Raw genomic sequence first — 16,743 nt, 5'->3', positions numbered from 1 at the left:
ATTCACAGTGAACATTGATATAAATACTTGGTACATCATTATATGCCCATTGTGTGCAGAAAGTTATACAAGAGTACCCTGCCCCCTCACAAGAGAAATAAACTGATTAATGTACATATCAATGACTATCAAGGCCAGAGATGCTTCATCTTCCCAATACACCACAACTTCCACTAGATGATTGTTGTGTACGACATCAAAGACAATCTATGGAGGCATTATAACTCGCTATGACCAAGACCCAGCATACATGACCCATATATTGACAAAGCACAAATAGTTGTAAGTGGCTGACTGTCACGACCCAAACTCGCCCCTATGGGTTTAGTATCGTAACCGGCCAGTAATCCGTGATTACCAAAGGCCTGCTTAACAATAACAACAGTAATACAGAGTAAAGGGGCTGGCGGAAGCCAAACAGTAATAAAAGATGTCCAATGAGTTGTGAAAATTAAATGCAAAAAGACTTTTATGCACAAGCTACATTCATCAACAAAACATATATACATACGTCATATACACAAACATCCTAGTTAGGGACCAAGTCCCTTCACCATAACTGTATAGTCAAGTCTTGATCATTTATTACAAAACAGAGACAAAAGGGTGATCCTGAACACCCCAAAACAGCCTTAGCTTAAACGCATTCGGAACCTCGAAGTGAGGCACTGTGGTTGGCTCAACAAAACAAGAGCTTAACCTGACGCTCCTAGCTCCGGTCCGGTGCCTGGACACCTACATATAAATATAAACAGTGAGCTAGAGCCTAATGAATAACAACTGTGTAAAGGGGTTAAGAATGAATGTCCTTCATTAATTAAAACAGTCATTTGCATCTGTAAATCAGTTATTTAATCGGTGGCTCATATTTCATGCCATATTAGTCATTTAGAAATCATAATAGTCATATGTGGTACGTCCAATAGCAAAACAGTACAGTAGGTCTTAATAGACCGAACAGTCAGTTGATGGCCATCAATACAGTAACAGTAGTTCCAAGGATAGGAACTGATAAAGATCTCTGTAATAGTAGCAGTAATAGTACAGTAGCAGTAACAGTAAGTTGCTATGGATGCTACGGGTACAGTTCATAAAACAGAACAAGCATTTATTCAGTAGGCAATGTTACTTCAGAAAGCAGTACAGTCGATCATTCATAAAATAATTATAATTGAACATATCTTTACAACATTGTTACTCACAGAGCACTGGGCTAAAGACAGGCTAGTCAGTGTCCTCGGGTGCCAACCCTACACAGTTACAGAATGAACACACACTCGGGATTAATCACTTAGTCCCTTAGCTTGACTTGGTGTGGTTCTGTAACATTATCCTCATTAATATGCCTTAAAGATGGCCTAGGAATGCCTAGGGTGGGATAAGGATGCAAAAGTTACACTTTAAAACACTTTTCAAAATTTGCTGAAAACAGGGGTCTCACTCGAGCGTGGCTTTCTACGCTCGAGCGAGCTTACCAAAACAGAGGGGTCACTCGAGCGTAGAATTCCTCACTCGAGCGGTCTGTAAAAATGCAAAAGTACTGGATGTTGAAAATCCCTGCTCGATGCTCGCTCGAGCATGAAACACAACTCATCGCTCGAGCGTAGGTCTCATCGCTCGAGCGTGCGTCTGCGTGCACCAAAAACTTGAGAGCTTGCAATCTATGCTCGAGCCAGCATTCCCTCGCTCGAGTGGAGCTCTGAACAAAAGATGGTCGCTCGAGCGTGGAAGCCAAAATCTGGAATTTCCAGATTTGCCTCCAAAGCTCAAACCAAGCATTCAACACATCAAAACTTATCCTTTTGGGCCAATTTTCTGGAAAACACTTGAAAACTCATACTACAACGTGTTTTGAAGATCAATTTCATAAAATCAAGCCCAAATGTGAGACAATTGAACACAATTTCAAAGAAATTTTCATGAACTATGTAAAAACATCACATGCATGAGATCCCATGAACTCTAATGTTCCAAAACAAGATCAAATGCAAGATTGAGCTCAAAATCATGGTGAATTCATGGACCACAACAAAAATATGAACTTGCATGTAAGAATTCTCTTGTAAACAACCTCAAAATGCTATGATATGAACATGCATGCATGAAATTACTCTTAATTTAACACATTAAGCTAATCTTTGACTCAAATCACTAATCTTTCCATGAAACATGCAGGAAGCAACTTAATTTCATATTCAAGAGGGTGAATCTCCTACCTTAGGTCTTGGACTCTAAGTATGTTAGCTCAAATTTTTGCAATCTTCTTCAATTTGTCTAATTTGCCAGGCCAATTCTTGTTGAAAACAAGATTTTCTCCTACTCTCCCCCTCTCTCTTGGTTTTGGTCTAGAGGTTGATCAAAATGATGCATCAAATATATATGAGGTGAAAAGGGGTTGGTCAAAGAGTCAAGCCACTCATTGGCAAAATGGTAATTACCAAGGTTCAATTAATCTAGCATTATTTAATCTAATTTAATCATTCCAAATCAAATTTTAATTAAACCTATTGTAAAATCACATAAATCCTAATTAGCATAAAACACTAATCAATTTCTGATTCGGTCGTCGATAAGACCTTCAATTTGCAGTTCAGAATTAAAACATGGACAGATCATTCAGTAATCAAACAGATAGAAATGCATTTAAAACAATACACTCATACAGACCGATTACAGTTTCGTTCCAATCAATTACTTATCATGCTCAATCACACATATAATATTTGTCATGATGTGTAATATTTGAACTTGGACGTATGCACTATGTTACTTTGTGCCTAATATGAAATTTCATTGTTCCCCCCATGGCAGAGGAAAATACATCGAGGCTGTGGTGCGCAACATCGGACCATCATTACCACTATGGACCAAATTATTAGGCCAAAATCCATCGCAACCAATCATATCAGTAGACGTCTGTCCTCAGCAAGCATCAGATTCGTAAGCCTCAAATCAATTTGTATTCATCTTCCATAACCATTATACACACCTAAATTTCAAAATCTAACAACAACAACTTTTCATTTTCAGGATGGATTGCGGGCCCACAGTGTGTTACATCATGAGGGCGCATGTATACCGTGAGGAAATTGTTGACAGCCTTAATTGCTTTGAATGGTGTCAAATAAGAGACTCATTAGTACACCTTTTTTTGAATCACAGAAAGACAGTGCAATGTGAAAACCTATAGGTGGGGGGTGTCCACCTATCACTGTTATCCGAAACTGTTATCCATATTTAAGACAATTTAGTGTCCATAGATTTGACATATTTGAGCAAACTAGCTTGATTGTAAATCAATTCTATATCACTGTTTGTATTACTATTTTTTATTCAATATATGTATATGCATTTTGAGGTCTATTTCGTGTTGATCATGCACATTGAGATTGTATTTTTTTTTTTTGGACACACGACATGATATGAATTTCCACAACACGAAAGGATCATACACGTTCTTATGTTTAAAGCCCTACTACATGGATGTGAATATTGCTTAAAGTGTTATTGTAACACAAGATGACAGGTGTGAATATGATATTTCTTAACACATAAGTCAATATTAAACGCAAATAATTTGATGATGTGAATATTCACATTGTAATTTTGATGATGTAAATGGCAACAACGATGTCAATATTCACACCACGCCCATGCATGCATCATAATATGCACAAGAGCATCTTATTTTTGCTAGCAAAAAACACTCACAATTACATTTTGTAATACATATCTAAATATTCAAATCTTCTGATTTGATGATGTGAATGTAAATGTTCATGTCATCTACTTTGATGTTGTCAATGGTAACAAGAATGTGAATACTCACACCACAATAATGTTAAAAAGTTCAGCCCATGTGCAAGTATTTACATAATGTGATTATCTTACAAAAGTGTGAATGTTCACATCATGTATTCATCCTTAACACACCAACAAAAATGTCAGTTTGCTACCTAAAAAAAAAACCACAAATCAAATACTAATGCATTATTATGTTTGCCAACACAATGTAATCTTATTGCAACACAATGTTTGCCAACATAACACAATCCTATTTCAAAAATCAATATAAGAATCCCATGTTAAACACAATGTTGAAATGGAAAGATGTACACCCTATATTGGCTTTTTGCATGATTTCTGATTGTGGCTTCCCAACTTATCACCCCTCTCACACCTTATTTGCTTCAGTTTCTCACCCCTTGATGGGATTCTATTATTTTTCGGCCTGCTGGGTGGTCTTTTCATAGTTGGTGGCTATATAGTAAAGTTTATGGGATCAAAAGGCGGCTTTTCTATCGACGGTATAGGGAATATGGCACCTGAATAGGCTGCATGATACATCTCTACATGAAAGTAATGTTCCACACAATCATTGAGATTGTAGCGGCTCTTCTAAATAGCAATAACAGCATGGTCACATAGAAATCCGTTGATTTGCCATTTGAAGCAAGAACACGTACGTCTTGCAATATCAACTGTAACAGATGGTATAGAATGAACCTCAAACGCATCCTCATTGGCTTTGCTCACCTGCCAAGACCTGCTGTCATTGAACGAATCAAGAAGCATTGTTTTGAATGTAGGACAAATAAGCTCATTCCACTTGTTTTCTTGGTCACGCCACGCAGACATTTGTCACATTAACTGAGTAAGAATTATGTTCACCATTTGAGTGATAGGAAGATTGTGTGCTTCTTTAATCTAAATATTAAATGACTCCACCGCATTGGATGTCATCTCCTCATAACGCATGCCCCTGCACAATATCACAAACATTGTACAATATTGAATTAAATTTCTTCGAAACTGAATATGAAATTTCACATCATCACAAAACATAACTGAAATTTCACATTGCTACCATTCTAAGCTTGACAAATGGAATACATTAGGAAACTACTATTACCTGAAGTATGAATTTGCCTAATGCTCAGGTGCCAACTCCTTGAAAAAACTATATGCTTGTTGCTTACCCTTCTCTTTTAATTTCTCAAGCTTTTTATGGAACCCTACCATAGTTGGCTCGTAAGCACAGTCACCCAAACTACTAACGAGGTGGTCCCTAAATCCATTATCAATTCCCTTCATCCGGTCTCTTAAGTTGTTCTTCAAGCGTTGTAAGTAATAACCATGGTAAGCAGATGGGAACACCTTCGACATCACTTCTAATAGACCAAGATTATAGTCTGAAATAAAAGTAATTTGACGCTTACCATCAAAAACCTTCCCAAGTTCCTGCAAAAACCACAACCAATTGGCCGTGGTCTCTGAATCAACAATCGCAAATGCAACGGGAAATAGACCTACAACACAGCACCATTAAACAACTGTTCATAATATTCTAATGTGAATAGTAACACTAGTAGTTTACAAAAACACTATAAAGGAGACAGGTCATATGAATGTTTACACTGTGTAATGGTCTCTCATATGTCTACACTATGCCGCTCAATGTGAATATTTACATGAATAGACAGCTAAAAAAAAAAAAAAAACTAACCATTGTTTCCATCTTTCGCTGTTGCCGCAAGTAGCTGATCTTTGTACTTTCCTTTGAGGAATGCTTCATCTAGGAATAATAAAGGCCAACAAGAATTGAACCTAGAAATACACGCAATGAATGATACAAAGAAACGATAAAACTATTAACTACTCGCATCATAGCCAATATTGACACAACTCCTCGGATTCTAATGCATCACAACATTCGAATACCACCGCAGCTGGTCAAACGATAATAAGTGATCTCCATGAATAACAGCCTTTGCTTTCTTCACACCCAACCATACCACGTGGTAACTCATATCTTGCCCATAATCCCTCTTCAAAATAGTCACCACCTCACACGGCCGAGTCAACGGCTTGTCCCTCACAATTTCAGATATAGTACTCGATACCAAATCAGAACTAACTCTCAGATTCTTCAATGTTTGGACATCCGTACCATAACTATGCACATCACTGAACCTCTTGATGTAGAAAAAACCATTTGCTCGTTGTACTCTACAATGTATAGCCCACAAGCAACTTCTCTCCTCGCACATTGCACACACCGCAGTAACCCTTGTTGTCTCGTTCTTGACATACATAAACTGAAACCCACATTGGGTGGCATATTTACATAAAACATCACGAAATTTTTATGCACCTCCAACAAACCGTTGTCCCGTATACATAATACCATTTACCCAAGGGGCTAACAACAACACTTTCTTCTTATGGTGGCAAAATCTCTGTAGTGCATCCATTTCTTCCTCACGGGGGACACGCAGCGACCCAGAGCTACTCGACTGACCAATATCACTTTTCAACTCAATGACAACTTCTACATATTGTACCCCCATTGATTTAGCAAGCAATAACATATTCTGAAATTCTTCCTCATTGTCCAAATCACGCCTATTAATCCCAGGTAGCCGACAAAACAATAAAATAGAACAAGCAGACAACTCACCTTATTTTTCACTCAAACACTCCACCAAACACGAATAACACAATGCGCGGGCAACATTTATTATAGTTGTACTGTAACCATATGTGCACACCAACATCATAAAGGTATCCATCTCCTATAAAAACACAACAATACAACAGTCAGCAACCACATTACAACCATACGAACAACAACACATACAATAATCCAAACGATCTGAAAATTCACATTGTGCAAAATTAAATGCCTATGTGTACAATCCAACTGCTAAATCCATAATGAAAACTATCACCACCATCTTTACACAACATAAAACATTTTACAACATCAAAATGACACCACCATAATAAGGTGACAGTACACAACATGCAAGCAACCCTCCATAACTTCATATTAACAAGATGTGAACATTCACATTGTTACATATACTCTGAATTATCTCGCCCACACAAAGCCTCATTAAGAAAACATCAAAGTAAAATGAGAACATCCATATTCTTCACATAATCTGAATGACCTCCCCTCCACAGGACCATGTAAAATGATATAATTAAACAAACAGAGCATCCGATCCATATCAATAAAAAAACAGAGCATCTCATCCATCACACAAATCAAAACATAAACTGAACATGTATTGATAACAAAATGATACTAACCTTAATCATGCAATCCTGCACTTGTCCTGTAACTCAAAAACAACTTATTTCAACTAGTTATACTCCAGAAAATGTCATAAACGAATACCGTCCAATCCGTCATCTTGACTCCAAAATCACCGAGCTATACTACAACAGCAACAATGAAACCCTAGCATATCAAAGCCTTGAAACGAGCATGCAACATAGAAACGTATCCATCTGAATTAGAATGATGTTCACAAGTGTGAAGATAGAAACTACCAAAATAGAACAAACAAAAAAAGAGGTAACATGGTATGTGTATATATATATATATATAAGGGCATAATAGTCCAGTTAAAAATATAAAATTAGTAAAATGGACCTCATGGAATAAAAAGAAAAGTATATGAGACTAATCAGGTTATAATAATCCTTTGTGGACCTAATGGGTTACAACAGCTCTAAAATGGATTTATCAATAAAAATCCCTATAAAAATTATACATAATTTTTTTAAATTTGTATAACGATACTCATTAGTGTTTGAGTTCCACTATATTTGCATTATTGAAGTGGATGGATTGTTTTTGTTTCGCTAAATCTAATAGGTACACTCTTGTGGGACCCATTATTGTTTGTGTTCCGTTATATTTGCAGGATAAATTGAAGTGGATGGACTGTTTTTGTTTTTGTTTCGCTAAATCTAATAGGTATACTCTTGTGGGACCCTCATATCTTTCATTCCTAAAGTGACTAAAATTTTTTTTGTTTGAAATCTGCTAAATTGAAATTGTTTGCATTCCACTAAATGGAAAAGTAAGGGTATATAAAATGGTTGATTTTGTATTTTGGAATCAAAGGTAATACATTTGTTAGAAATGGTTAAGAAAATTCTACACTAAAATAGAATTTTTAGTTAATTTTGGACTACAATATAAATTGGACTCAAGTATTGGTTATGGCAAGTATTGGTGGTAACACATTCTATGTCGTGTTGTGATTCATGTAATATATTTAGTTGTTTAAAAACATTTTCGGGTGAATAGAAAATTGATAACAAAGAAAGCTCCATGAAAATGGTGTTTTGGTGGGTTTCCTAATTTTAAGGAAGGAAAACTTATCCCACATTGCTTGGCTAGACCAACATTGTTGGGTTTATAAGCCTTGGGTTTACAACTTGGGGAGGACCTCAATAGGTACCCAAGTTTTGTTGAAGGGTGAGGTTATGGGCAAAGTGGGCTAGACCTATTAGACCCAAAACAATCACACGTGTCGCCATCTGGGTGGGCTGGGCGCAGGTGCGTGATGTGAGATTGGGTTGGACTTTCGTTCTTCATTTACTAAAAGTTCTTGCATATTACTACATTTCTTTTTCCTTCAGAGAGAATATATAACACAAAGTGTGTTCATTGTGGGAATAGTTTGTAGTGCTACTACTGTTCGTTGTAGATCATTTCATCCTGAGAGATAAACGTCCATTTTCTGTTTGGTTTTTGTCATTAAATAGATTTTGGAAAAACTTTATTTTTAATTTATTCCTTGTGTGTTTTGTTTGCTGTTAAGTACACCAACATAATTTAATTTTAATACAGTGAAAGATTGATTAACAATCTTACGACAGACCTTGTTTTCTTTAATAAGTTTTCATTGTATTAATAATTTCGTTATAACCTTGTTTTATTTGAATTCAACGAAAATAATTTTTTATTTTTTGTAATAAGAAAATTATTGCATTATGTTTTTTTTTTTCTCTCTGGTTTTTGTAACTAGAAGAGTAAAATTATTTTGTTATAACTAATTTTTTGGTTTTAGTAACTAGAAAATTAATTTGTGTTTTGGTTTTGGTTTTTTTGATTTTTGTAATAAGATATTATGGCTTCTGCAACTAAAAGTAGTACTCCAAATCCAATTATAACAACAACTCCGGTCTCTATCCAAAACCATGTTCAAGTTCTAGTAAATCATGGAGAAAAATCGAAAAAATTTAATGGCACAGTGTTTAAAAGATGGTAGCAGAAAATGCTATTCTATCTTATAACTCTTAATCTTGCCTGGTTTCTCTATGAAGATTCTCTAGTATTGAAAAAGGGTGAAAGTGATCTTCAAATTGTTGCCGCTGTGGACGCCTTGAAACATTTTGATTTTCTGTGCAAAAATTACATCCTCAATGGCCTAGACAACATGCTGTACAATGTTTAGAGTTCTCTGAAAACAACAAAGGAATTGTGGGATTCTTTGAAGAAAAAATACAAGATAGACAGAGGATGCCAACACAAAGAAATTTGTTGTTGGTAAATTTCTGGAGTATGTTATGGTAGACTCCCAAACGGTAATTTCTCAAGTTAAAAGTTTTCAATTAATTTTGCATGATATTCATGTTGAGGGTGTGTCTCTTAGTGAGTCTTTCCAAGTCGCTGCATTAGTGAAAAAATTACCACCGGCTTGGAAGGATTTCAAAAATTATTTAAAACATAAACGTAGAGAGATGACCATGGATGAACTGATTGTAAGACAGAGAATTAAGGAAGATAACCATAAGGCTAAAAAGAGAAATAGTAAAAAGCCCATTAAGTCCAAGGCTAATGTAGTGGAACAAGTGCCCAAGCCACATAACAAAAAGAGAAAGTTTGGTGGAGAAGATCCTAAACAAGGCAACAACAATGGTAATAAAAAATTCAAAGGAAAATGTTATAATTGTGCCAAGACTAGACATCGTGCCTTTGATTGCCACCACCCTAAGAAGAATCTCGGAAGTACAAGCAAAAAGACCACCAATCAAGCCAATGTGACAGAAGTTGATTACATTTCTGATAAGGTAAATGACATTAATCTATCTGCTGTGGTGTCTACGGCTAATTTGGTTGGAAATCCCAAAAAGTTTTGGGTCGACACTGGGCAACTCGACACATTTGCACGAATAAAAAGATATTTACGACTTATAATGAGGCTACAAATGGTGAACAACTATTCATGGAAAATTCATTTACTCCTGTTGTGGCTGGACAAGGGAAAATAATTTTGAAGATGACATCAGGGAAGGAACTGACCCTCAATAACGTGTTGCATGTACCAAACATCCGAAAGAATTTAATTTCTGGTTCTTTGTTATGTAAAAATGGTTTTAAGCTTGTATTTGAGTCTAATAAATTTGTATTAATAAATAGTGGTATGTATATGGGTAACGGATACATGAGTGATGGCCTCTTCAAGTTAAATGCAATGATTGTTGTACCAAAATCTATTGTTAATAAGAATAACACATTTTTTGGTTATATTCTGGAGTCAAATTTATAGCATGGTAGATTAGGACATGTGAATTTTGATGCTTTGCGTAGACTAATTGGTTTGGATTATATACCAAAGTTTGAAATTGATCTTAATCACAAATGTCAGATATGTGTAGAAGCAAAACTAACTAAGGCTCCATTTAAATCAGTTGAAATAAAAATCGAACCTATAGAATTAATTCATACTAATCTGTGTGATCTTAAATTTGTTCAAACCAGAGGAGGCAAAAAATATTTTATAACATTTATTGATGATAGCACAAGATATTGTTATATATATTTACTTAAAAATAAAGATGAAGCTTTGGAAATGTTAAAACTCTACAAAATTGAAGTTGAAAATCAACTTGATAAAATCATTAAAATGGTTAGAAGTGATAGGAGTAGTGAATATGATGCATCTTTAAATGAATTTTGTGCACAACATGGTATTATCCATCAAACTACAACACCCTATTTTCCGCAGCAAAATGGAATTGTTGAAAGAAAAAATAGAACCCTTAAATAAATGATGAATGCTGTGATGATCCAAAATATTTTTTTTAAAAATAGCCAGTGCATAAATTAATTGAGTAATATTTATATTGGAGTGTTGTGTAAAGTCATGTGCGAAAATGATTCAATTTTGTAATAAATTTTTTTTAAAAAAATAATTTTCGATCTCAAAAATTATGAAATTTTTATTATTTTGTTCTTATAAGAGTCTAGCATGTTGCATTAAAAAAAAAAACCTCGGAATTTAATGGTGAGTATTTATTTTATGAGAATTTGTAGACTGCTTGGTGTTCAGTTTAATTTATAGCAGAATTTGAAATTTGATTTTTGGGTGTTTGGACCATGATTTGAGATAAATTTGTTAGGTCTATTTTGGTATATAATTGGATCATGTTTGGCTTATGGATGGGACCCATGACTTAGATTTAATTTAAATTGAGTTTGTTTAATGACTCATATTTAACTATTAGGTCCATTTTAATTAGGTGATTGGTAGTAACCACCTTGGGAGTTGTTATTATTTACTATATAGGATTATAATAAATATTTGATAGTTGATTTTATAGTGTCTATCATATAGTGAAAATGTGTATATTTCGTAATGAGCAAAATATTATATTTTGTGGTGAGAAAAATTATTTCATTTTGTAATTTATATTATAAAATTTAGAGGTATTATTACAAAAATTATATTTTTTTGGGAAAATCAATTTTTGGGAAGGCAACCCACATTGAGGTTGCCCCCCCCTCCTTGTCCCTTCTTTCTTTTCCTTACCTTTTCTTTTAATTTGTTTTGTTTGAATTGGCAGAGAGCTCAGCTCTCTCTCTCTCTCTCTCTCTCTCTCTCTTTTGCACACACACACACAGAGCGTGTCTCTCTCTCTGTCTCCCTCTCTTTCTTTATTTTCTTTTTTTTTTCCCTCCATTGTTGGCTTAAACTTTAAGCTTAGAGTGGAGGTCTTTAGAGTGAGATTTTGTAAAAGTTTTGTAAATGAAAATCGGAGAGCTCATCGTGATCTTCGCAATGGTGGTCTTGGATCCATGATCGGATGATGTTTGCATTTTCGGATTTGCTTTTCTTCATATTTGAGGTAGGGACTTTTTTCATATTATTACTTTAAAGCTATGTTAGGGTTGTTTTGAGAAAAATATATCATTATAGGAGGTATTGCATATATATATATATATATATATATATATATTTTCTCAGATTTTTGTTTGGTTAATTTTTGGAAGAAAAATGTGTTACAATGTTAAGAATGTTGGCATTTTGAGATTGATTTGGGAAAATCATTTTGTATTGATAATTTTATAGAAAAAAAATCCAAAAATAAAACTAAAAGTTGTATGGGTTGTATCTACATCGTATTATGATTAGATAATTTATTTTGGGAAATATAAAGTTGAAATATTCTTTTTCTTTGATTTTGGAATTTATTTTTGAGAAAAATAAATTGATATTGAGGAATATTGTGTAAATTGTTAAGTTGGGATTATAGAGTTATTTTGGGATTAAAAACTCTAAAAGGTGTTATATTCATAATATTTTATGGAAGGTGATGTGTTGATGATTAAGTTGTGTTCATTTTTGTGAAAATGAAAATGTGAGATGTGGACTTTTGAACTCACAACCATGAAAAAGTTACTCTTGGGCATATTTCATAATTTTAGATGTAAACATCATGTTGATTAGGTAATTTTAGAACAAAGTTGTGAAATTATTATTAGTAGAGTAATTAGGAAGAAAATTAACTTTTAAGTATCTTGGCATGAAATATGGTTATGTGTGAGAGATGAGACATGTGAAGTTATGTTTGGTATTACTAATTTGAATTTTTTTTTGAATATAATGAACTTACTAATTTGATGGATTAAATTAGTTTGGATAATATTTTATATCCTTTATGATTAAAAGTCTGTTATTAAGATTATACCATACCTTTAATATAGTTGGATGGAAATGGTTATATTCAATAAGTATGAGAATTAGTGAAAATCATAATGGTTATCTTGGTTGAGGTGGAACAAAATTGATTGAAAGTTTTGTGTGAGTCAAAACATTTGGGAAATTGATTAATAGTTTTAATAATTGGTATATGTTACTATGTTGTTTTTGAACATCAAATTCATATATGAGATATTTGAATTGTAAATTGAGGGTTTGGTTAAATTGGGAGTTGATCACCTATAATCTTGCTATTTAATGTATTTTCTATATATAAAATTACATGTAGGTATTTGAAAGTGAGGAAGTCCCAATTTGTGAAAAATCCTAAATGTTAATGTTTTGGGAGTTGTTGAATTATTGAGAAAAGATTTTGTTTGGTTTCAAAATTGAGGGTTTGATTTAGAAAACACTTATGAAACTTTTGGATTATCGAGTATTAGTTACTCCTTTAAAATGTTGAGTTTAATGGAAAGTTATATAAGTCTTGAAAATTTGTCTTTAAATGTGGAATATGGATTGTTTCTAAATGTTGGGAATCATGGGAGATTCCAAGTTATGGTTATATGTTGGATTGTATATCCATGTTGTTATCTTTTAATTAATACATTAGAGGTAAATATTTTGGCTATCAGTGGAAATTTATCATGTTGCATTTAATGAGAGATTTCTTGGAAGGATGAGAAATGTTAGAACTTTTGAAGTTTGGTTATAACTATGTTATAGATTTGTCTTGAAATGACTAAATTGGGAATGTTGATTAACTTGTGGAGACTATATGAATGTGGATATTGTTGGATTATCTCTTGGAATTGTATTATGATATTACATTGATAGAGATATGGAATTTGATCACAATGGAGCATTGTGTGGTGGAATTGAAATTGAAACTATTCTAATGCATTGTTACATATTGCATTTCTATTCCATTTCATTGTTATTATGGGTTTCATATTGCACTTGAAAACTATTGTTTTCATAAATGAATTGTTTTTGGTGAAACAAAATCATTTTGATTTGTTTTGGATAAATATGTTGGTAAGTCCAGATAGGGGGTGTAGTTTGATGTTGGTTAAGTTGGCTTGAGTGTCTAGGATGAAAAACCGAAAACACACGCGGATAAGGTACAACGCGCCTTCCGATGAGAGACCGATAAAGTGGGGATTTGGTAGTGCTTGATATGTCTACTTGCAGACACTAGCCTAGGGATTACCTGAGTCTTATTTACCACCTTGGAATTATATTTAAATTGTTGGATTAATGTGTTTTCAAATTGGTATTGTGCATAAGATTTTTAAAAGATAAGAAAAGTATTTTAAGCATGACATGGCATATGCATTCATCTCATAAGACTGTATAAAATGTATTTGATGCTTTGTTAAATGTCATTATGAATTGTTTAACCATTTGATTCAATTGACAAATGGGAAATTGAATGAATTGAAAAGGATGTCATGTTGCTATTGAATCATGTTTATTTATTTAAGTTAACTAGTTGTGGTTAATTAAATAAATTGGATTTAAGAGATTTTGTAATAGAATCATATGGTTTTGACATGATATGATTTTACGAATATGTATGACTATTTTGGTACCCACATATCTTCTAACGTTATAATATGAGATTGTTTGGTAAGCTAGTGGTTGCTCACCCCCTACCTATACATGTGCACAGGGAATGCTTTTCGGATTTGAAGATCAAACAATGGCTTTTACCATTTCATAAGTGTAATGTAGTGATGGATTGTAATGCTTCATTTGTTTGTTTGGTTGAGTGTTATTTTTTTGTAAAGAGTAGTGTCCTCTCTTTTATTGTAAGCCTTGGGGCATTTCTTTTATTTGTATGTAAATGACATTGTTGTATCACGAGAGGGAACATGTATATTTAATTATTCATCATTTCATCAAAGGATGAACTGGCATTTGTAAATGGACTTAATTAATGAATATTGATAATGTTATCCGAGTAATAAAATATGGGGTGTGACAAATGCCATGTTACTAAGTTTAGGCTTACCACAGAACTTGTGGGGGGAAGCAATTTTGTCTGCTAATTATGTTCTCAATAGGATACCTCACAAGAAAATTAACATCACTTCTTATGAATTGTGGAAAGGTCGACCACCTTCTTACAAATATTTAATAGTGTGAGGGTGTTTGGCAAAAGTAGAAGTTCATGTTCCGAAAAAGACTAAAATAGGACCAAAAACAATGGATTGTGTGTTTATTGGTTATGCGCATAATAGTAATGTATACCAGTTTCTGACTTATAAATAAGAAACACCTGATGTCATGATCCGAACTCGCCCCTGTAGATTAATGTCATAACCGGCCAGTAATCATGAGATTACTTACGACCTCAAACAGAAATCAATTAAAAATTAATAATATGGGGGCCAGATGTGGAAGCATACTTAAAAATTTGTTCAATGAGCTGTACTTACATGGCATATCAAAACATTTGTCCTATACTTAATAATAATTCACACCACATATTAGTAGTTAACATCTTGAACACCGAGGATCATTCAAACACATAGTCAACTGTGCCAAAAGCTTATACACATAAATGGCCTATCATGACCAATGGAAATAGCAAAAGAAAATACAAAAGATCATAAAAAAGCCTCTTGCATAAGGCACCTGGACTGACTTCACAAAACTCAGGTTTCTTTCTTAAACTCCACTAAGGCTGGGGTTGAATGTCCCTTTGTTCTCCTACATACATATAAATAAGTGTAACGCCCTCAAAATAATAACATTAAACCCATCAATATAGACATACATTGATATATATAAAAGTTCCACATTCTTCTATTCATCAGAGTTTCATTACAAAAAGTATTACATGTTAACAACAAATGCAAATGCCCTAAAGGCTTACAGCTTTCCAAGCTAACACTTGGTTACAACAAAAGAGTACTAACTCATTTACACATTAAGCCCTTGGCTTGAATATACATGTAATACATCAAAAGGAAAAAGGCCACAAAAGTCTGCCCGTCTCTAGCCTCCCAAGCTACGTCCTTGGAGGTGGCATGCTACCTGTACCTGAAAATGATGTTCCCATATAGGGTGAGCCACAGCCCAGCAGAGATATACTAAACCAACTATGAGCAATGACTAAAAGATTAGCAATTGATAGATGGCCAACACCGATACATCCGCATATATCACGTCACAATTTCATAACATACGAGTCTATGTCACTTTCCATTTTCCATCCTTATTTAATAGATAAGCATATTAGCTATATCAACACATCAACAGATAAACATCTTACGCATCAACAGATAAGCATATAAGATGTATCCACACTTCACTAGACAAGCATATGAGCTGTATCTACACTTCACTAGACAAGCATATGAGTTGTATCTACACTTCTCAAAGAAAAGCCTATGAGCTGTATCTTCACTTCTCTAGACAAGCATATGAGCTGTGTCTACGGAGTTCATCCCCCATCTCCTCCAATCCTATCCGGATTAGAGGTACACCCCCCATCTTCCCCTAAACCGCGGAGTACATCCCCCATCTCCTCCTCTACACACAATGCATATAAACACAAGGGTTCTATACACAATCAATCAATACATAGAATTAATGTATTCAATTCACCGTCATACTCTATGACACATTCACTCGATTAGTTTTAGTTTGCCTAATCATCATGCATTGTCTACAACAATCAAGACTATCCTCCACCGATAGCCCAAAGTATTTATTTCTAAATAGAAAATAAATGCACAAAATGGATATTAAATCAACATTTCAACATTCTCAATTCAATTCCTCATTTCCAACAATTAATTATACAAATTAATTAACCAATGTAATTAGGGCATATTCCATAATTAACATCACAACCCTTAGGTTCCATTTTCATTAACGTTTTAACATTAATTTCACTTTTCCATGCCAAACATGCATTTAGGTTTTATATGATTAAAACCCC

At 33.9% G+C, this 16,743-nt stretch overlaps 1 protein-coding gene across 1 annotated transcript; it reads right to left on the bottom strand.

Annotated features, from left to right (window-relative positions):
- Nucleotides 1–4,929: 4,929 nt before the first annotated feature.
- Nucleotides 4,930–6,350, bottom strand: LOC145802805 (uncharacterized). Its single transcript, XM_082895599.1, has 4 exons — nt 6,195–6,350; nt 5,866–6,098; nt 5,507–5,607; nt 4,930–5,309 (listed from the first exon to the last, which is right to left on the bottom strand). The coding sequence occupies exons 1-4, from the start codon at nt 6,348–6,350 to the stop codon at nt 4,930–4,932; spliced, it is 870 nt and encodes a 289-aa protein (XP_082751725.1).
- Between the last annotated feature and the right edge of the window lie 10,393 nt (nt 6,351–16,743).

This window comes from Camellia sinensis, chromosome 11, assembly GCF_055761805.1.
Source record: "Camellia sinensis isolate YWXY chromosome 11, ASM5576180v1, whole genome shotgun sequence".
Lineage (NCBI taxonomy): Eukaryota > Viridiplantae > Streptophyta > Magnoliopsida > Ericales > Theaceae > Camellia > Camellia sinensis.
The sequence above is the reverse complement of the archived record's forward strand: the minus strand, read 5'-3'. Positions and strand labels throughout refer to the sequence as shown.

Bases quoted from the DNA above. Each gene is read 5' to 3' on its own strand.
- LOC145802805 (XM_082895599.1), bottom strand. From the start codon at position 6,350: ATGGGGGTACAATATGTAGAAGTTGTCATTGAGTTGAAAAGTGATATT. The intron at 6,099-6,194 runs GTAAATGGTATT...TGTGGGTTTCAG, and splicing joins TGTTGTTGTTAGCCCCTTGG to TTTATGTATGTCAAGAACGA. The intron at 5,608-5,865 runs GTTGACTCGGCC...GTGTATTTCTAG, and splicing joins GAAATTGTGAGGGACAAGCC to GTTCAATTCTTGTTGGCCTT.